We start from the raw sequence: 19,487 nt of genomic DNA, 5'->3' as shown, positions 1-19,487 counted from the left end.
TTCTAAGGAAGTAAACTCATGGAACAGTAACAACTTCATGTCTACCCCTGCCAGTTGCCAGATGAACCATTAAAGGGATCCTCCGCACAAATGTTGATTTCATGATTTTTTTAGAGATACAGGGATTGACATGTTCTACTTGCCCAAAGGTCAATGCCCACTTGCCCCAAAAAGTACTTTTCCCATTATAAGATGTCAGGTAAAACTGTAGGAAAACTCGATAACTGCAGAGTGGCTACAGTCACTTTGAAAAACAGAATCAGTGCATGCTGCTAGCTGTAAAAAGGTAGGATTGTTCTTCATTAATAGCCAATAACATGTAATTAAGACAGAATGCACTTGTCTGGCGGGTGTAAAACACCTGCAGATAGCAAGCTTTTGGTCGTAGATCTTATTCCAGCATGACTTGCTATAGTAGCTTGCCGTCTATATTACAAAAAAATAAAATAAACCTAATTTTGCACAGTTTTGATTGTGCGGAGGCTCTCTTTAACCGATCCCGCGATATCTTGCGAAATATTAAAAGGTATGTAGAGTGCCGATCGCGGGATGACTAGCGAAATATACTGTATATACAGTAAAGCTGGCCTGGCTACCTACCGTCCAGTGAAAAACGCTGGCACGTTTGAAGTCGCCGATTCATCATCATCGTGCATCCACGTGCACACAATAGTGATCCCATCCCATAGAAACCAACGGTCTTTCTCATCTTTACAGTCCATTTTCTCCAAAAAACACTTTTGATGCCAAGGATGGCATTGGATTCTCGCTAAAATAGCACAAGCATGAAGGCATCCATCTTCTATCATTGTTTACGTTTCGGACCAGAACTACTTCCGGGTGAATCTTGAACATCGTCAAGTAGGAATTGTGAGCGCAATCAACAATTCAAAATAAGAGACTGGCCGCGGACAGAGAAAGCGACCGGCATGCTGAACAATTAATCCTTTCATGTCGGCGGCACTAATTGAGTTGATCAGTTGGCTTCCAGACTCTCATCACCAGGTCTACTGGCAGACGGGCGGTGTGTTTGGCTCCTGACCTTTTGACCTTCTGGCACTCGTGGTTCCAGCAGCGCACCAACGTGGGGACCACCTTCTGGGAGCAGTCATCTGGGTTCAGGGACCACAGGTCCTTCTCCTCTAGGGGCCGCTGGTAGCCCGTCATCATCATTCTGACACACACACACACACACACACGCACGCACGCACATGCACACGCGCACATAATTTAGCAGAGAGACTTAGAATAAACACGACAAACACATCACATGTAGAGAGACCATGTAGTGCATGAAAATATCTCTCAAGGTGTCACAGTGTGGTGCATTGTGGGCTTGTAGATCTGCTATTTTCACCCCCAGAACAGGGAGGGATGCTAGGGTTCATGTGGTTAATATGTCTGCAGTGGTCTATACCAGTGGTTCTCAACCTGTGGGTCTGGACCCCCAGGGGGGTCCCCAAATTATGTTGGGGGGTCCCCAGATGATTAACTTAACCCTGCAAGGCCCAGCGTTGCTTTTTGGCAACATTTTTTAAATCATTTTTTAAAAAATGTTATAATTAGTTTTCCTGTTCTTTTTTATGTACATATGTTATTGTGAAAAATATCCCCAAAATGCAAATTAGAGCATGATTTATGATTTATGGCTATAAAACCTTACAAAAACATTATTCATTTTTTAACATTACATTTTCCTGTGATTAGGACTCATACCTCTAAAATGAGAAATTAAACAATTGGCCAAATTGTCAAATAAGAGGCAGAAATTGTGAAAATAGCAGATCTACATGCTCACAACGCCTCGCAACGCGAGGCGTTGTGAGCATGTAGATCTGCTATTTTCACAATAGAACCGTGTTATACAAAATGTAATGCCTGAACTCTCGTCAGTTAAAGTGTGATTATTTTGGGGGGTCGCGGCCTGAACAGGTTGAGAACCACTGGTCTGTGCTGTCCTGCTGCTGATCTAAAGACCTTAGGGTTCATGTGGTTAATATGTCTGCTGATCAGGTAAGCCCTTTGGCCAGGCGGTTCATCTACCTGGTGATCCACCAGAAGGTGATCTTGGACAGGAAGGGAGCTCCAAACTCAGGACATGGATTCTGGAGAAACATCACAACAACAACAACAACAGGACACAGTCAGTCAGTGGTCTGGAAGATCAGATCAGATCAGATCAGATCTATAAGCCCTCTCTGTCGGGGGTGTCCAAACACTCAACTGTTAACTTTTCAGGATTCAAATTTAAAAGTGTCGAAAGTAGCAGATCTACAAGCTCAAAACACGTCACTTTGCGCCGGGTATCGAGCTTGTGGATCTGCTAATTGTGATGCTTGTGTGAGACACTGTAGAATGATCAATTCAATTCAAAGGAGCTTTATTGGCATGAGAAAACGTTTACATTGCCAAAGCAAGTATCACAAATAATACAATAAAAACAGTTGAAAATGGGGAACATAATATACAGTTGGAGGGGGTACAGCATTGTGTAAACAGAGCTATGTCGCATTTGTGACATTTTATATTTATATACAGGGTACAAATAGCAGCATTATTTTCCTCAAAATGCATTTAAAGGTAGCAGCTCTGTTTCATACTGTATGTGCAGTAGGTCATTCCTTGGGCTAAAAATGGCCCCAGAAAACGATGGTTTAGTGATGAGTCATCACTTTTTGTGGGCGTTTTCTGGGGCCATGGAATGTTTTTTGTGCAAAACAAATGCTTGCAATGGATTCAGCATCATGACAAACCCCTAGTTAGACCACTCACATCCTACTTAAAGCAGATTTCTTTCTGGGTATTTTCCTGCTGTATAGAAAGTCGATGGGAGCCCAACTTGATTTGGCCGCTGTGGGTATTTGCAGTGAGCAGATCAGGGTAGATTCTTTATCCTGGCTAGTAGACCTAATTTCCTGTCAGAATCAGTTGAAAAACTAAATAAAACTATTGTGTTCAACCTGAGTGTATTTTCTTTTACTTTAATTACCGGACTAAAAGGCTAAAGCTCTACCGACTGAGCTAACCGGACACTAACTAACTTCACTAACATTAAAAGCACCAAATGTATGGAGATGAGGTTTCTGCACAACAACATGAAGTGAACCCAGAGAAAACAGGACACACGTTCCAGATAACGTCTGTCATGTGAAAGCTGCTGCCTCACATTTATCACAGTAACACCCTCACGGTTCCTAACTGAACACGGGCTGTGGTGTACCAGCCAATGCACCATTAACCATTACAATGTCACATAACCACTTTAACTGTAACGTTTCATACATTTGGCTATTCAAAACTCGGTGCCGCACTCGGTTTCCTGCGCTATGAGCTTGTATATCTGCTATTATTATTTTTTAACTTATATATAAAATAAATGATTTTAAAGTGAACACTTTTAACTCAAGTCTTTGCTTCTGGGGGGTCCCTGGAACACAATATTTTGAGATGGGGTCCCGCGTTCAAATACATATAATTCTAGGGGTCCTTGACATTCAAAACTGAGCACCGCATATAAAGAAACCATGAAGATTCAGAAGACATTTAAAGGTATTGTCAGGTCTTGTCAATAGAAGAGAAGCAACCAGGTTCACCCTTTCAATCTACAGTAAGTCCACTTTGTTTTATTATTTGACACTTTTTAAACTGTGTTCTTTCCTTTCAACTCGACACCAAACAGAAGTGCCAAGCAGACATTTATTGTGAATTGGCTTTGAGGTGTTTCCACACAGCTAGTGTGTAACCTCAGACATTGTGTCAAAGTACCCACAACCCACAACAGGACCTCAGTTGTCAAGTACAGGCCACTTTCCAAGGCATGAGAAATGTGATTTCACAAGAGTCTTGGTAGTAGGGCATTAAGCACTTGTGATTTTTGCAAGTCGACTCGAGTTGAGTTGAAGACGACTTTATCGTTTGATGACATCATCACATCACACACGACCCCCCAGTTATTTTGGGGGGTCCCCAGATGATTAACTTAATGTGAAACATGGTTTTCTCACTCAACTGTAAACAAACCAACATAAAGTTTAAGTGTATAGAGGGTATCTGCACATTTCTAAAGTGACAATTTAAGGACTTTTTATACCTCTAAAATGACAAATAAACATTGGCCAAATTGTGAAATATATAGAGGCAGAAATTGTGAAAATAGCGTTGCAAGGCGTTGTGAGCATGTAGATCTGCTATTTTCACAATAGATAGTGTTTTTTTTTCAACTTTGACTTAGTAGTCATTAAATTATAACTTTAGAACTGTGCTGATATCAGCTGGAAGTGAGGTTTAATGAGTCAGCCTAGAGGGGGCGGGGCCAAATAGAACACCTTCCGTATGTCACTGATCACATGACCCAAACAACCAATCCTCCACTTCTAGACAACACAGGCAGGAGCAGAGCTTTTTTCACATTTCCACAAAACAGCTCTAAGGCATATAAACTATTATAGTTGAATGTTGAAGAATTAGTGGTATTGCCCTTTAAACTAATCATCTGTGGACCCCCCCAGATACTCTGGTGACCCCTCAGGGGGTCCCCCTCTTGACCAGCAGCAGATTGGGAGCCAGAGTTTGACAGTGCTGACGCTGATGACAGCGCTGACAGAGAGAGAGAGAGAGGAGAGAGGCTGCAGTATGCGAGGAATCCTGCTGTTAGACAAACCTCCCCGGCACATGAAACAACAGTGTGTGTGTGTGTGTGTGTGTGTGTGTGTGTGTGTGTGTGTGTGTGTGTGTGTGTGTGTGACTGTGTGTGTGTGTGTGTGTGTGTGTGTGTGTGTGTGTGTGTGTGTGTGTGTGTGTGTGTGTGTGTGTGTGTGTGTGTGTGTGTGTGTGTGTGTGTGTGTGTGTGTGTGACTGTGTGTGTGTGTGTGTGTGGCCCGCAGGGCGTGCAACACACACAGACAGCACTCTGTTGTCCTTCCGCTGTGAGGATGTGCTTAAATAAACGTTGCTCCGCTGAGACGTCCAAGACAAACTGCAGAACTGGCTGAAAGGATGCAGTCATAATAAATGCTGCGCTGATCACACTTTAGAGGAGAAAGAAAATACTTTCAACCACAGGCGAGGGGAATGGATGGACGGACGGACGGACGGACGCCTCACGCCGCGAGGCGTTGTGTGCTTGTAGATCTGCTGTTTTCCCTACTTTTGTGCAACGGCCTTGTATGATGAAGCAGGGCTTTGCTTTGCGAAAAAATGTATACATTTGAAACTTGGAGATACAAGGTTTCTGCCCGACAGTGACAATTTACTTTGTTGGCCGCCCCGCCCCCAAAATGGAACGAAGGCCGACATTTTATTTTAATTTTTTTCCTAATGGAACCGGCCGGGAATGAACCGGCCGTTCGGGAGTTGTCCCGCTTTTCCCATTGGCCAGCACGTCCCTGATGGATGGATGGATGGATGGATGGATGGATGAGGCCTATTTTTTCGAGTGGTGCTCCTGGAAGGAGCCAAGCTCCAACATCAGGCTTTGTCTGGGCCCCAAAAAATGGACTCTGAAGCTTGGCAGTGGCTCAGGGGTAGAGGAACCGTCATTAGAACACGGAGGGTTCCCGGAGGGTTCCCGGAGGGTTCCCAGTTCGATCCCGGGCTCCCCCAGAGTCAGTGTCGAAGAGTCCTTGAGCAAGACTCTGAACCCCTATAGTTGCTCCCGGTGAGCAGGTTGGTGCCTTGCATGGTTTCCTCTGCCATCGGTGTATGAATGTGTGTGTGAATGGGTGAATGTAAAGAATGTGTGTGTGAATGGGTGAATGTAATGAATGTGTGTGTGAATGGGTGAATGTAATGAATGTGTGTGTGAATGGGTGAATGTAATGCACAATCTATGTAAAGCACCTTGGATAAAGCCGCTATATAAATGCACCATTTACCATTTTTATTTACCACCTGGCCTACATCTTGGCACAAAGTGCTCAAAGTTTGATGCACGCCCAGGTTCTCATTGGCCAAGCTTCGGTTGACGCTTAATGAAATTAACTCCTACTAGGTGTGATTTCCACTTTTTGGAGCGGTGAAAGCGCTCCCAATAGACAGGTATGTCTGTGGCTGGCTGGCTATGTGGCTGGCTGGCTGGCTGGGTATGTCTGTAGCCTGGCAATACCTTGAGTGGCCACACAAGTTAAAGGAGGGGCGCTGTTGTGCAGGCACAAACAAACACACACACACACACACACACACACACACACACACACACACACACACACACACACACACACACACACACACACACACACACACACACACACACACACACACACACACACACACACACACACACACACACACACACACACACACACACACACACACACACACACACACACACACAGATTCACCGCTCCACTTCCAACCAAGGTTTGATTTTTCTACTGACAAACTGCATTACAATCACACTGTCATATTGTCACTTTGGGACAGAGACCTCTCGTATGTCCAAAATAATGCCGATTATGCAATAATTGTGTCCAAACCGATTGCTTTTCAGGAAATGCAGTCATTATTTATTTATTTATTTAGTCACAAGCTCTTGTAAAATCATTTTCAGAGGTTCACAGTAAGAACCTAAAATGGATGATCTAAAATGGATGATCTACTTATAGATCGGACATTTGTGCTACTTGTGTATGGATTCATATTCATGGAAGGACAAAACGGAACATAAAAAGATGACATACTGTATGGAGATACAAGGATTCTGCTGCCTGACAACAACAGTGATAAACAGAATAAGACACACTGTGGTTTGGTTGTGTAAGGAGGAAGTACAGTAGATGGAAGCACTGGGGGGAGGGGGGGGGGGAGGGGGGGTGATAATGGAAAAAAGGGGAGACATTGAAAACAGGACAGAAGTGAGGCAGAGCTCACTGCAGATTGTAGAAGTCAATAACAGAAATGCCATTTCATAACTTCCCACATCCTGCCATTGGCAAGACAATAGATTTCCAGTGGGTTGGCAGAACACTGACGTTGTAGATCAGCTATTTTTGCTATTTTTATGACCTCAGACCTTCTCTGACTTATGACGTTTAAAACCCATTTAGGCCTAGGATCATTGACTGCTTTAACTATTGAAAAATTGCAGATATACAAGCTCACAGCACGGCACCGAGTGCCTCCCTGCGAGCTTCTAGATTTGCCCCGATTCATAAGTGTCTTTTGAATCCTTCTAAGTTTTTTTTGAAAAAACAATGTTTCTATGTCAGCAATCTGGGCGGCCATCGTCAAAGAAAAGGTCCTTTTCACTTAACTGGAGCTCAGTTAGTCTGTTCTTGAGAGACTACTATGTCAGTGGTTCTCAAACCTTTTCATGTGAAGGACCCCCAAAATTATATGTATTTGGCTCTATGGAAGTGTTGCCAATCAGACAATTAGAAGTCGATGTCTGAATGGCAGCATGTGGGAATGGAGAGCGGCCCCCGTTTAAATCTACCTCTGAAGGTGGATTCTGCTGAAGAATTGAAACGGAACACCTGTACATGAAACATCAGAGAGCAGACAACAACAGGCCAACACTCCTTGAAGCATAATGTATGACCTAAAACAGCAGATCTACATGCTCACACCATGTCGTGAGTTTGCAGATCTACTATTAAAAGACAATTACAATAATGTTCAGCTATAATGAAGTGTGATGTAGCCAGGACTATGATCAAGAGAGGCTTGGAGTAGAACCGCTGCTCCTACACTTGGAAAGAAGTCAGCTTAGGTGGTTGGGGCATCTAGTACGGATGCCCCCCGAGCGCCTTCCTAGGAAGGTCCTCGATGCACGTCCCACTGGGAGGAGATCCCGTGGCAGACCATAGGCCAGGTTGAAGGATTACATCTCCAAACTGGCTTGGGAACGCCTCACTATACTCCCTGAGGAAGTGGAGGAAGTTGCTCGGGATAAGGAAATCTGGAGGTCTCAGTTGGAACTGTTACCCCCGCGACCCGATTCCGGATAAGCGGTTGAAGATGGATGGATGGATGGATGGATGGATGGATGGATGGATGGATCTCTGCCTAGAGAGTGTGGTCTAGCTCTAGCCAACACCAACTCGGGACTCCTGAACCGCGTTGTTAGCTAAGTGTTGTTAGCTAAGTGTTGTTAGCTAAGTGTTGTTAGCTAAGTGTTGTTGTTAGCTAAGTGTTGTTAGCTAAGTGTTGTCGCGCTGCAGTGCATCTACGCTTCTTCCTTTCCCTGGGTTTGTCCAAGGTTTTCTCCCACAGAGTCTGTTTGCTTGCCCCGTAGTAGACATCTACAGTACTTTCAACCAATGCAATTTCTTTTGCACAGCGTTAAGACAGTATTCAACCAATCAGAGGAGGATCTCACCTTGTCTTTGACGGCCTGACAGAAGAGTGGAGGACGGTCAGACAGACAGACAGACAGACAGACAGACAGGTCTCACCTTGTCTTTGACAGCCTGACAGAACAGTGGAGGACGGTCAGACAGACAGGACAGCACCACCTGGACCAGCAGCAGGGCGTAGTAGATGTAGAAGGTGGTGTAACGCCACACACACACTGAGGAGGGCTGGGAGAGACATGCACGCACGCGCGCGCACACACACACACACACACACACACACACACACGCACACACGCACACACACGCAGGGCGACAAAGTGTTTTAGCCTTCATTTTCTCAGCGGGGGGGGGGGGCTGACAGCTCAGGGGCAACAGGGGCTCAGGAGGTGGAGCGGCCTCTTGGGAACCGCAAGGTTCCCAGTTCGATCCCGGGCTCCCCCAGAGTCAGTGTTGAAGTGTCCTTGAGCAAGACTCTGAACCCCTAGTTGCTCCTGATGAGCAGGTTGGTGCCTTGCATGGTTTCCTCCGCCATCGGTGTGTGTGTGTGTGTGTGTGTGTGTGTGTGTGTGTGTGTGTGTGTGTGTGTGTGTGTGTGTGTGTGTGTGTGTGTGTGTGTGTGTGTGTGTGTGTGTGTGTGTGAATGGGTGAATGTAATGCACAATCTCTGTAAAGCACCTTGGATAAAAGGTGCTACAGTTTATACAGTAAATGCACCGTTTACAAGTGATTCGTTCAACTGAATCTTTAGAGCTTGCAGCTTCACTAAAGCTACTGCAAAAAAGAAAAAGAAAAAAATGGAAGGGTGTTCTCTTCTGTGACAAAAGAAGCATGCATTACAAAAGGCAAGGCCAATTTTGAGCAGATTGAGGGAGAACCACTTAAAAAGGACTAAACCACCGTCAAGGTCTATGGCTCAAGGTTCTGTCATAGTTCCATGTTGTGTAACAGCTACACACATACAGGCTGCCATTGTGTTGTTTTAATGGAAGCCACTAAAGCAGCAACATGAAGACACAAAGTAGCTCTGTCTGTGTTTTTTGTATCTTTGTATTGTGGGAACGCAGCATAATGGTTACATACGGGTTGGTTATTGTTACATCTTGTGTACTGTACTGTAAGGCAGTGGTTCTCTACCTTACATACGGGTTGGTTATTGTTACATCTTGTGTACTGTACTGTAAGGCAGTGGTTCTCTACCTTACATACGGGTTGGTTATTGTTACATCTTGTGTACTGTACTGTAAGGCAGTGGTTCTCTACCTTTTCAGGCCGTCACCCCCAAAATAATAAATGTAAACTGGGGGCCCTGATGAAATGTAGGAGTTGAGGCCTAACTTTTCGGTTCCAAAGATACATATTGTGAAAATAGCAGATCGTCTATTTTCAAAATGTTTGTCTCTTTCTTATATAATTTGACAATTTGACCAGTTTTTATAGTCACTTTTGATGCAGTAATAGCCTTTTTCTTTTTTAGGTATTAAAGATGTCTAAAAAGTCCTTCAATTGTCACGTCACTGTCACGTGGGGACCCCCATGGGGGTCACGTGGGGACCCCCCTGGGGGTCCCGACCCACAGGTTGAGAACCACTGCCATGGTTGACGGCATCCCTTTAGTTTTCCCCCTGGTCTGATTGTTCACACACCTGGTTATATCGAGTAATATGGCATAAATACATTGCTTGACATGGTCTATTCACAGTTTCACCCATATGCTGTACATACACATATACCACTGTATACCTCTCCCCATTTCCTGTCAGTCTACTGTCCTATCAATGAAGGCATAAAAGCCCAAAACATATATTTACAAATAATTGCGATGAGACGATTATTATGTAATAATAAGTGTGAGCTGGGCCTACCTGGTCCAGGGCCAGCAGGATGTTGGACCTGAAGGTGATGGAGGCACAGAGCAGAGCCAGCAGCCAGAAACCCAGCATGGGACCTGAAGACTGGACCCCCTTCATCCGCTCATACTGGGTGAGGAGGGTGGCTATGAGCTGGAATAGAATATATACACATTATGACTGGACCCCCCTTCATACGCTCATACTGGGTGAGGAGGGTGGCTATGAGCTGGAATACAATATATACACACACACACATTATGACTGGACCCCCTTCATACGCTCACACTGGGTGAGGAGGGTGGCTATGAGCTGGAATAGAATATAATATATATATACACATTATGAAGACTGGACCCCCTTCATACGCTCATACTGGGTGAGGAGGGTGGCTATGAGCTGGAATATAATATATACACATTATGACTGGACCCCCTTCATACGCTCATACTGGGTGAGGAGGGTGGCTATGAGCTGGAATATAATATAATATATATACACATTATGACTGGACCCCCTTCATCCTCTCATACTGGGTGAGGAGGGTGGCTATGAGCTGGAATATAATATAATATATATATACATTATGAAGACTGGACCCCCTTCATACGCTCATACTGGGTGAGGAGGGTGGCTATGAGCTGTATCTTTGTGGCTGGTTCTACAGCCCGGGCATAAATTGGGCATAAAATGGATTTATACTGAGGTTAGGGTTAGGGTTTAGGTTAGGGTTAGGTGACACCTCTATTTAGAATAATGGAAGTCAATCTTCCGAATAGAGGTGTGTAACCGCTATGAGCTATATCTTTGTGGCTGGTTCTACAGCCCGGGATCTCCATGTATGGGCATAAAATGGATTGATGTATGATGTCAGATGTCATTGACATCTAAGGACTTTCACATAACGGATAACTGAGTAAGCATGTTTGGGCTCTCACAGGGTATGGAGATATGCTGTGAGAGCCCAAACATGCTTACTCAGTTATCCGTTATGTGAAAGTCCTTAGATGTCAATGACATCTGACATCATACATCAATCCATTTTATGCCCATACATGGAGATCCCGGGCTGTAGAACCAGCCACAAAGATATAGCTCATAGCGGTTACACACCTCTATTCGGAAGATTGACTTCCATTATTCTAAATAGAGGTGTCACCTAACCCTAACCTAAACCCTAACCCTAACCTCAGTGGGGGTATTCCTGAATAGGGGTGTTTCTAAGTAGGGGTGTTTCTGAATAGAGGGCTGCCATATATGGGTACCAGGGGTTTACATATATGGATAACTGGTCCAATATACTGTACATCACTGGCCAGAGATGGCCAAGCCATGGCGCGACCTCGTCGCTTGCCGCCCTGAGGCGTCTTAATATAGTAGTTATTGTGCCCAGTGGGAACGGTGCTTTAGACTGATGATAGCTTCTTGGTTCATGCATTTAACGTTTATTACCTTGTGTTTCCTTGCTTACTGGAAATCCCTCTGGATTAAGAGTGCGTTAAAATGCCTAAATTGCAAATTGTTTCTCTAACAGCCTACTGTAGGTCAGGGGTTGTCAAAGTGGGTGACGGGGCACCCTGGGGTGCCGTGATGCCAGTCCCAGGGTGCTTCGAGATAATTTGATAATATTTTGAATTTATTTGGACAAAATATTTAGTATCATTTTAAACTTGAAGTACAAACTTATTTTCAGTCAGTTCTAACCAAAATGGCTGTTATCTCAACGTTTTCCTCGCCACATAATCACTGTCGGGCAGAAACCTCGTATCTCAAAGTTTGGTAAAGCAAGGCCCTGTTTCATCATACAAGACTGTCGCACAAAACTATTGAGAACAGCAGAGCTACAAGCACACAACGCCATACATCGCGAGGCGTTGTGTGCTTGTAGATCTGCTGTTTTCACTAGTTTTGTACATTTTATAGGTAAATGATAAATACAAAATGAACGGTTTTGGACATACAAGGTTTCCACCCGACAACGACGATATGCTATAAATATATGGTGCTTGTGAAAATTAAAAATTATAATGTAGGGTTGCCTCGGATTAAAAAAATATTTATGGGGTGCCCTGAGGCAAAACTGTTTGGGAACCCCTGGCCTAGGTTATCATGAGGCCACACATAATAATAACCAGAGCACTGTGGGACATTTCCCTGTGCTCTCCCCATGCTTTCCTGTCCTGTGTTTATTTGCTGATAGTGTGAACTCCCTGGCTGTGATGAAAACAGACACGGCCTTCCTGGCCTGTGTGTATGAAGTGTGAGAAGGTCAAGTCTTACCATGGTGACTCCCAGCACCGTGGGGCTGACCAGGTAGACTCACCATGGTGACTCCCAGCACCGTGGTGCTGACCATAGACTCACCATGGTGACTCCCAGCACCGTGGGGCTGACCATAGACTCACCATGGTGACTCCCTGCACCGTGGGGCTGACCATAGACTCACCATGGTGACTCCCTGCACCGTGGGGCTGACCATAGACTCACCATGGTGACTCCCTGCACCGTGGGGCTGACCATAGACTCACCATGGTGACTCCCAGCACCGTGGGGCTGACCATAGACTCACCATGGTGACTCCCAGCACCGTGGGGCTGACCATAGACTCACCATGGTGACTCCCAGCACCGTGGTGCTGACCATAGACTCACCATGGTGACTCCCTGCACCGTGGGGCTGACCAGGTAGACTCAACATGGTGACTCCCTGCACCGTGGGGCTGACCATAGACTCAACATGGTGACTCCCTGCACCGTGGGGCTGACCATAGACTCACCATGGTGACTCCCAGCACCGTGGGGCTGACCATAGACTCACCATGGTGACTCCCAGCACCGTGGGGCTGACCATAGACTCACCATGGTGACTCCCTGCACCGTGGGGCTGACCATAGACTCACCATGGTGACTCCCTGCACCGTGGGGCTGACCATAGACTCACCATGGTGACTCCCTGCACCGTGGGGCTGACCATAGACTCACCATGGTGACTCCCAGCACCGTGGGGCTGACCATAGACTCACCATGGTGACTCCCAGCACCGTGGGGCTGACCATAGACTCACCATGGTGACTCCCAGCACCGTGGGGCTGACCAGGTAGACTCAACATGGTGACTCCCTGCACCGTGGGGCTGACCATAGACTCAACATGGTGACTCCCTGCACCGTGGGGCTGACCATAGACTCACCATGGTGACTCCCAGCACCGTGGGGCTGACCATAGACTCACCATGGTGACTCCCAGCACCGTGGGGCTGACCATAGACTCACCATGGTGACTCCCAGCACCGTGGGGCTGACCATAGACTCACCATGGTGACTCCCAGCACCGTGGGGCTGACCATAGACTCACCATGGTGACTCCCAGCACCGTGGGGCTGACCATAGACTCACCATGGTGACTCCCAGCACCGTGGGGCTGACCATAGACTCACCATGGTGACTCCCAGCACCGTGGGGCTGACCAGGTAGACGGGAGCGGGAGCGCCGCGGGGTTGGCTTCTTTCCCAGAAAGAATAGAAAACATCTGCCCAGCAGATTATCCACAGCAGAAAGCCTACCGCCTGCAGGGGACACACAGAGAGAGAGAGAGAGACTTTCACATGACATGTTAACCAATTTAGAACAGGTATACATTATTTGTGTATCATTATTTTATGCTTTAACTATTGAAAAACAGCAGATATACAAGCTCACAGCGCGGCACCGAGTGCCGCGCTGCGAGCTTGTAGATCTGCTATTTTTGAAAAATCGTGAAAATTAGAATTTTGACCCAATTCTATAAGTGTCTTTTGAATCCTTCTAAGGTTTTTTGAAAAAACCTACGTTTCTATGTCAGCAATCTGGCCAGCCATCGTCAAAGAAAAGGTCCTTTTCACTTAACTGGAGCTCAGTTGGTCTGTTCTTGAGAGACTACTATGTCAGTGGTTCTCAACCATGTCAAGGACCCCCAAACTGATATTTATTTGGCCACGGACCCCCATCTCAAAATATCTAGTTCCAGGGACCACCCAGAAGCAAAATTTGAGTTACAAACGTTCGCTTGAAAAATACATATATTCAAAGATTTGAACACATTTTCACAACTTTTTCAAAAATAGCAGATCTATAAGCTCACAGCGCGGCACTCGGTGCCGCGCTGTGAGCTTGTATATCTGCTATTTTTCAATCATTAAAGCATTCAATATTTCTAGGCCTAAATGGGTTAAATGTGGGCTTCTCACGCTATTATACATTATAAAAGGTTGCCGTTTATACCAGTGGTTCTCAGCCTGCGGGTCGGGACCCCCAGGGGGATCCTCAAATTATTTTGGGAGGTCCCCAGATGATTAACGTAATGTGCAACATCGTTTTCTCACTCAACAGTAAACAAACCAACACAGTTTAAGTGTATATGGAGGGAATCTTCACATTTCTTCAAATATTAGAGGCAGACATTGTGAAAATAGCCGATCTAAATGCTCACAACGCCTCGCAACGGGAGGCGTTGTGAGCATTTAGATTGTCTATTTTCACAATAGAACCATGTTATACAAAATGTAATGCCTCAACTCTTAGTGCTTGTCAGGGTGGGGGGGTCCCCAGTTAAAATATGATTATTTAGGGGGTCGCGGCCTGAAAAGGTTGAGAACCACTGGTTTATACGATGTCATTTTTTACAGCACAAATCAAATCCTCAGCCTGCAGTCCATGGGCCAGAACCATGGCTTTTGGACAAGGGGGAAAAGATTGGATTTGATTTTTGTATTGCTACATGTCTGTAGTTTATGACATTATAGGATAGAAATGTCAACATGGCAGCTGATTACTTGTTTTCAGCCCTTATATCCTAGTTTTAAATGGACAGAATCAAGAAGACTGTCCATTTAGAACCGTTCCTTAAACACTTAGGGAGGGAAGGGGAAGACCACCCATTTTCAATATTGAAATATGTCATTAATATACCTTAGAGGAGTTGTGTGGAAAAAAAAAAAAGTTCCTCCCCTTCTGTGTTGCCTAGAACTGGAGGATTGATTTTGGGGTTTGTATTGTAAAGTACAATGTGTGATGTCATCAAGTTGTACTTTACAATACAAACCCCAAAATCAATCCTCCAGTTCTAGGCAACACAGAAGGGGGGGAACTTTTTTTCTATTTCCACACAACTCCTATAAGGTATATTAATGACACAGTTCAATATTGAAAATGGGTGGTCTTCCCCTTTAAGCACCCTTTATATACAGTACTTGTTGTACAGCGAAAAAATTGCCAATCTAAAAGAAAAAGTTTATAATACCCAGAATATGCATGCCAGACTAAAGTAGTTTCCCGATGGGTCAAGAAGACCAAAGAGTGGATCACAAGGTACTGAAAGATGGCGTACACACATACTGTGATAAGTACATCACAGCAGGTTATGCCCAGAAACCTATGTCTGAGACAGTGACAGAGACGGTCGCATAGCACTATAGCTCCTACAAGCTCAAGGCCACTTGTGGTGAAAACTCACTGCAGGGCCAAATCGAACAACTAAAGGACAAAATGACGAAAAAGGATATCGAAGAAATAAAGACCTCACTCAGCCTTCAGGCTGAGGAGATGACTAAATTGACGACTACTTTGACGAATTTGATGATCCAACATCAGGCTGACCTGATGAAGGAGGTCTTGGCTTTGAAGGCGACGGTCAAGGAAAGAGATCAAAAGATTGAAGAATTGGAGAAAAGATTGGATGAAATGGAACAATATTCAAGGTTGGATGACATAATTATTTCGGGGCTGAAAGTTAAACCATTCTCCTATACCAGGGCTGCTGCCAATAGCCCCAGCACCCCGCCAGAAGAACAAGTAACCACTGAAAGGCAAGTCATTGATTTCTTTAAATCTAAGGAGATTGTGTTGGACCAGGATCATATCGCTGCTTGCTACACACTCCCAAGCAAGGATCGTAAAGCAAACCCTGTTATACTCTTGAGATTCGCAAACAGAAAACACAAGAATCAACTCCTGATACAAGGAATGAAGCTTAAAGGCTCGGATGTTTATGTCAACGAACATCTAACAAAAAAGAATGCTGAAATTGCCAGGGAGGCACGCATCCTTAAGAAACAGGAAAAAATTCAAGGTGTTTGGAGCAGAAATTGCAAAGTGATGATAAAACCAAATGGAGATACAGCCAAGGTAACAGTGGTACGTGATTTGAAGGAACTGGATGATTACAAATGAATGGTGCTGAAATGGACACAAACACTGCTGTTTGACTACCCTGGCAAAACGTCAAGATAGCTGCTTCTGTACGAGACACTGAAACTCTGACATTTTTATTAGTGAAGCAGAATTACCAAGACAAGAAAGAACGGGACAAATACAAATGAATTGTGCTTAATTCTTCCTGCCATATGTGCCCAAGACAGCTGCTTCTGTATAACAGACAGTAAATCCCTTGTCTCAAGGACATGCCGCTTGATAACCCTGTAGCCAAAACACTGCCAACTCTACTACAGAAAAATGTCAAACTGACTCAGATAAAGAATGCAAAACACAGGCTTTGCCTAGCCAAAGTGGATGTGCACGTACTGTAACCATATTTGAACTGAAGCGTAACAAAAGGGAGGCCACAACTGAATTAACCTGGAAAATATCATGGACAATGCGTAATCATGGACACAAACCTAGAAAAAAAAACTACATTCACTCTATCATGTTTCTCTACCTCCATTTATTATTACACTTATTATTATTATTATGATTACTATTATTACCCATATTATTAGTCTGTTTGTTTCTCTTTTCTTTTCTTAATTTACTCTTACCTGCTATTAGGCTGATGTATGCTTAAATCCTAAACACTTTAAATTATTATGTAAGTAAAAAAAAAAGTACATTCATTCTATCATGTTTCCTTTTCAGTTATTATTATTATTATTATTACCCTTATCCTTTTATCATGTTTCCTTTATCTCCATTTATGTAATTACATTTTTTTGAGAAAAAAAAGTAGATTATTCATCTATTCATTTATTTCATTATCACCAGAAGGTAAAATCGTATACTCTTATAACATATTCTGATTCCTGAATTGCTAGTGTTGATGTATATGGAAATTCTTCCAACATGTTTTTTCCCTTTTCTTAATTTTCCATTTATTTTTTATTTTTTTATTTTCCATTCTCATATCTGCTATGAGGCCGATGTATCCTTGAATTTCAAACATTCCTATAACTAATCACTGTATTTTACCTATTGAATAAGTAGGATAGGCTTCTACAAGCTTTCAGCTTCAGCCTATTCCTTTTGACCACATGTAACAATGACTAAGGGGATGTATGACTTGTAAAAATGTGAGTGATCAAATAAACTAAACTAAAAACTATGCATGTATGAAACCATGTGTACTGTATGTACAGTATGCCATGTCCCACGGTGTTGAAGAGGTCAGTGCAGAGGATCCAAACAGAGAAATCTCCCCTGCAACTTGTAACAGTGACCATTGTATTGTTCAGAGCAGGTTCAACGCAGGTTGCACACGACCTGGCCCTGCCCCGAGTCAAACATTATTTGGTTTGGATTAATACTGACAGCTTTCATTACTGCAACAATAGCCTTTGTGTTTACTTAGCAAAGCTGGACGAGCACCAAAACACCAGAACTCACGGCATGGTTTAAAGTTATGCCCGATGGAACAAATGAACTTTGGTGCTATTGCTGAAAAAACCTTGGTAATGTGAGCCGGTGCGCTGTGCGTGCGTGCGTGCGTGCGTGCGTGCGTGCGTGCGTGCGTGCGTGCGTGAGTGTGTGCGTGTGCGTGTGCGTGCGTGCGTGCGTGCGTGCGTACACTGACAGACAATGGAATTGTGTTTCTGTGTTCAGTAATATTTAGTTCTGGTGGTCTCATAGCTCTGATATTCTCAGTGTCTGCTAAATAAATACCTAAAGTGTAAATTGTATTCATGCCTTGAGAATGTGACCCGGCCTTTAAAGGACAACTTTAGTTTTTTACAACAAGTGTTCATATTTTAGATTGTAAATAGAGAGAAAGAACAGATGAGTGTTACAATGTTTTCATTTACTGCTTTCTGTCGTTTTAGCCATTTTAGGGATTTTGATTTCAGTGGGCAGGGCCATGCGTACAAGTGGCTAAATATGCCTTTTTAGACACAATAAGCCGTTCATTTCTTCATTACTATTTACAGTAACACTACCAGCCCCCATCAGTCACATCTGCCCATGAAAGACTGTGGTGCATCTTGGAAATGGGCTTATTGTGTCTAAAAAGACATATTTAGCCACTTGAACACGTGCCCCACCCACTGAAATCAAAACCCAAATATGATAGAAAGCAGTACCGTATTTTCCGGACTATAAGGCGCACCGGACTATGAGGCGCACTGTCAATGAATGGTCTATTTTCGAACTGTTTTCATATATAAGGCGCACCGGACTATTAATAAGGCGCACATAATAGATGCTACCGTTGTGTTATGCATCCAACAGATGGAGCTGTGCTAAAGGGAATGTCAATGTCAATGAATGATCCATATATAAGGCGCACTGTAGTTTTTTGAGAAAATTAAAGGCTTTTAAGTGCGCCTTATAGTCCGGAATATACGGTAAATGAAAACATTTTAACACTCATCTTTTCTTTCTTTTCTAAAATATGAACCCTTGTTGTAAAAAAAAAAAAGAAATTGTCCTTTCATTTGCCTTGGGCACCAAAAACTTGAAAACCACAGTAGAGATATGTCTCTCATGTGGTTGTTTTACATTCATATTGGGTTGTTTTACTGCAGGACTCAAGCAGGAAAGAACAAAACACTGTTTAGTCCTGCTACAGCTCCTTGTAACACAGCATTAAAACACTGTTTAGTCCTGCTACAGCTCCTCGTAACACAGCATTAAAACACTGTTTAGTCCTGCTACAGCTCCTTGTAACACAGCATTAAAACACTGTTTAGTCCTGCTACAGCTCCTCGTAACACAGCATTAAAACACTGTTTAGTCCTGCTACAGCTCCTCGTAACACAGCATTAAAACACTGTTTAGTCCTGCTACAGCTCCTCCTAACACAGCATTAAAACACTGTTTAGTCCTGCTACAGCTCCTCGTAACACAGCATTAAAACACTGTTTAGTCCTGCTACAGCTCCTCGTAACACAGCATTAAAACACTGTTTAGTCCTGCTACAGCTCCTCGTAACACAGCATTAAAACACTGTTTAGTCCTGCTACAGCTCCTCCTAACACAGCATTAAAACACTGTTTAGTCCTGCTACAGCTCCTCGTAACACAGCATTAAAACACTGTTTAGTCCTGCTACAGCTCCTCGTAACACAGCATTAAAACACTGTTTAGTCCTCTTATAGCTCCTC

The 19,487-nt window shown here is 44.0% G+C and overlaps 1 protein-coding gene across 1 annotated transcript in view; it reads right to left on the bottom strand.

Annotated features, from left to right (window-relative positions):
- The window catches only part of LOC308284241 (multidrug resistance-associated protein 1-like), a 92,164-nt gene that overhangs the window by 64,302 nt on the left and 8,375 nt on the right, over positions 1-19,487 (bottom strand). Inside the window, exons 3-7 of the mRNA XM_080724805.1 lie at positions 13,576-13,704; positions 10,157-10,294; positions 8,394-8,519; positions 2,044-2,105; positions 1,043-1,174 (exon numbers count right to left, since the gene is read on the bottom strand). Coding sequence (XP_080580931.1) covers positions 1,043-1,174; positions 2,044-2,105; positions 8,394-8,519; positions 10,157-10,294; positions 13,576-13,704 — 587 coding nt within the window. The remainder of the gene's footprint in view (positions 1-1,042; positions 1,175-2,043; positions 2,106-8,393; positions 8,520-10,156; positions 10,295-13,575; positions 13,705-19,487) is intronic.

This window comes from Nannobrachium achirus (genome assembly GCF_963921795.1).
Source record: "Nannobrachium achirus genome assembly, chromosome: 4".
Taxonomy (NCBI): Eukaryota; Metazoa; Chordata; class Actinopteri; order Myctophiformes; family Myctophidae; genus Nannobrachium; species Nannobrachium achirus.
The sequence above is the reverse complement of the archived record's forward strand: the minus strand, read 5'-3'. Positions and strand labels throughout refer to the sequence as shown.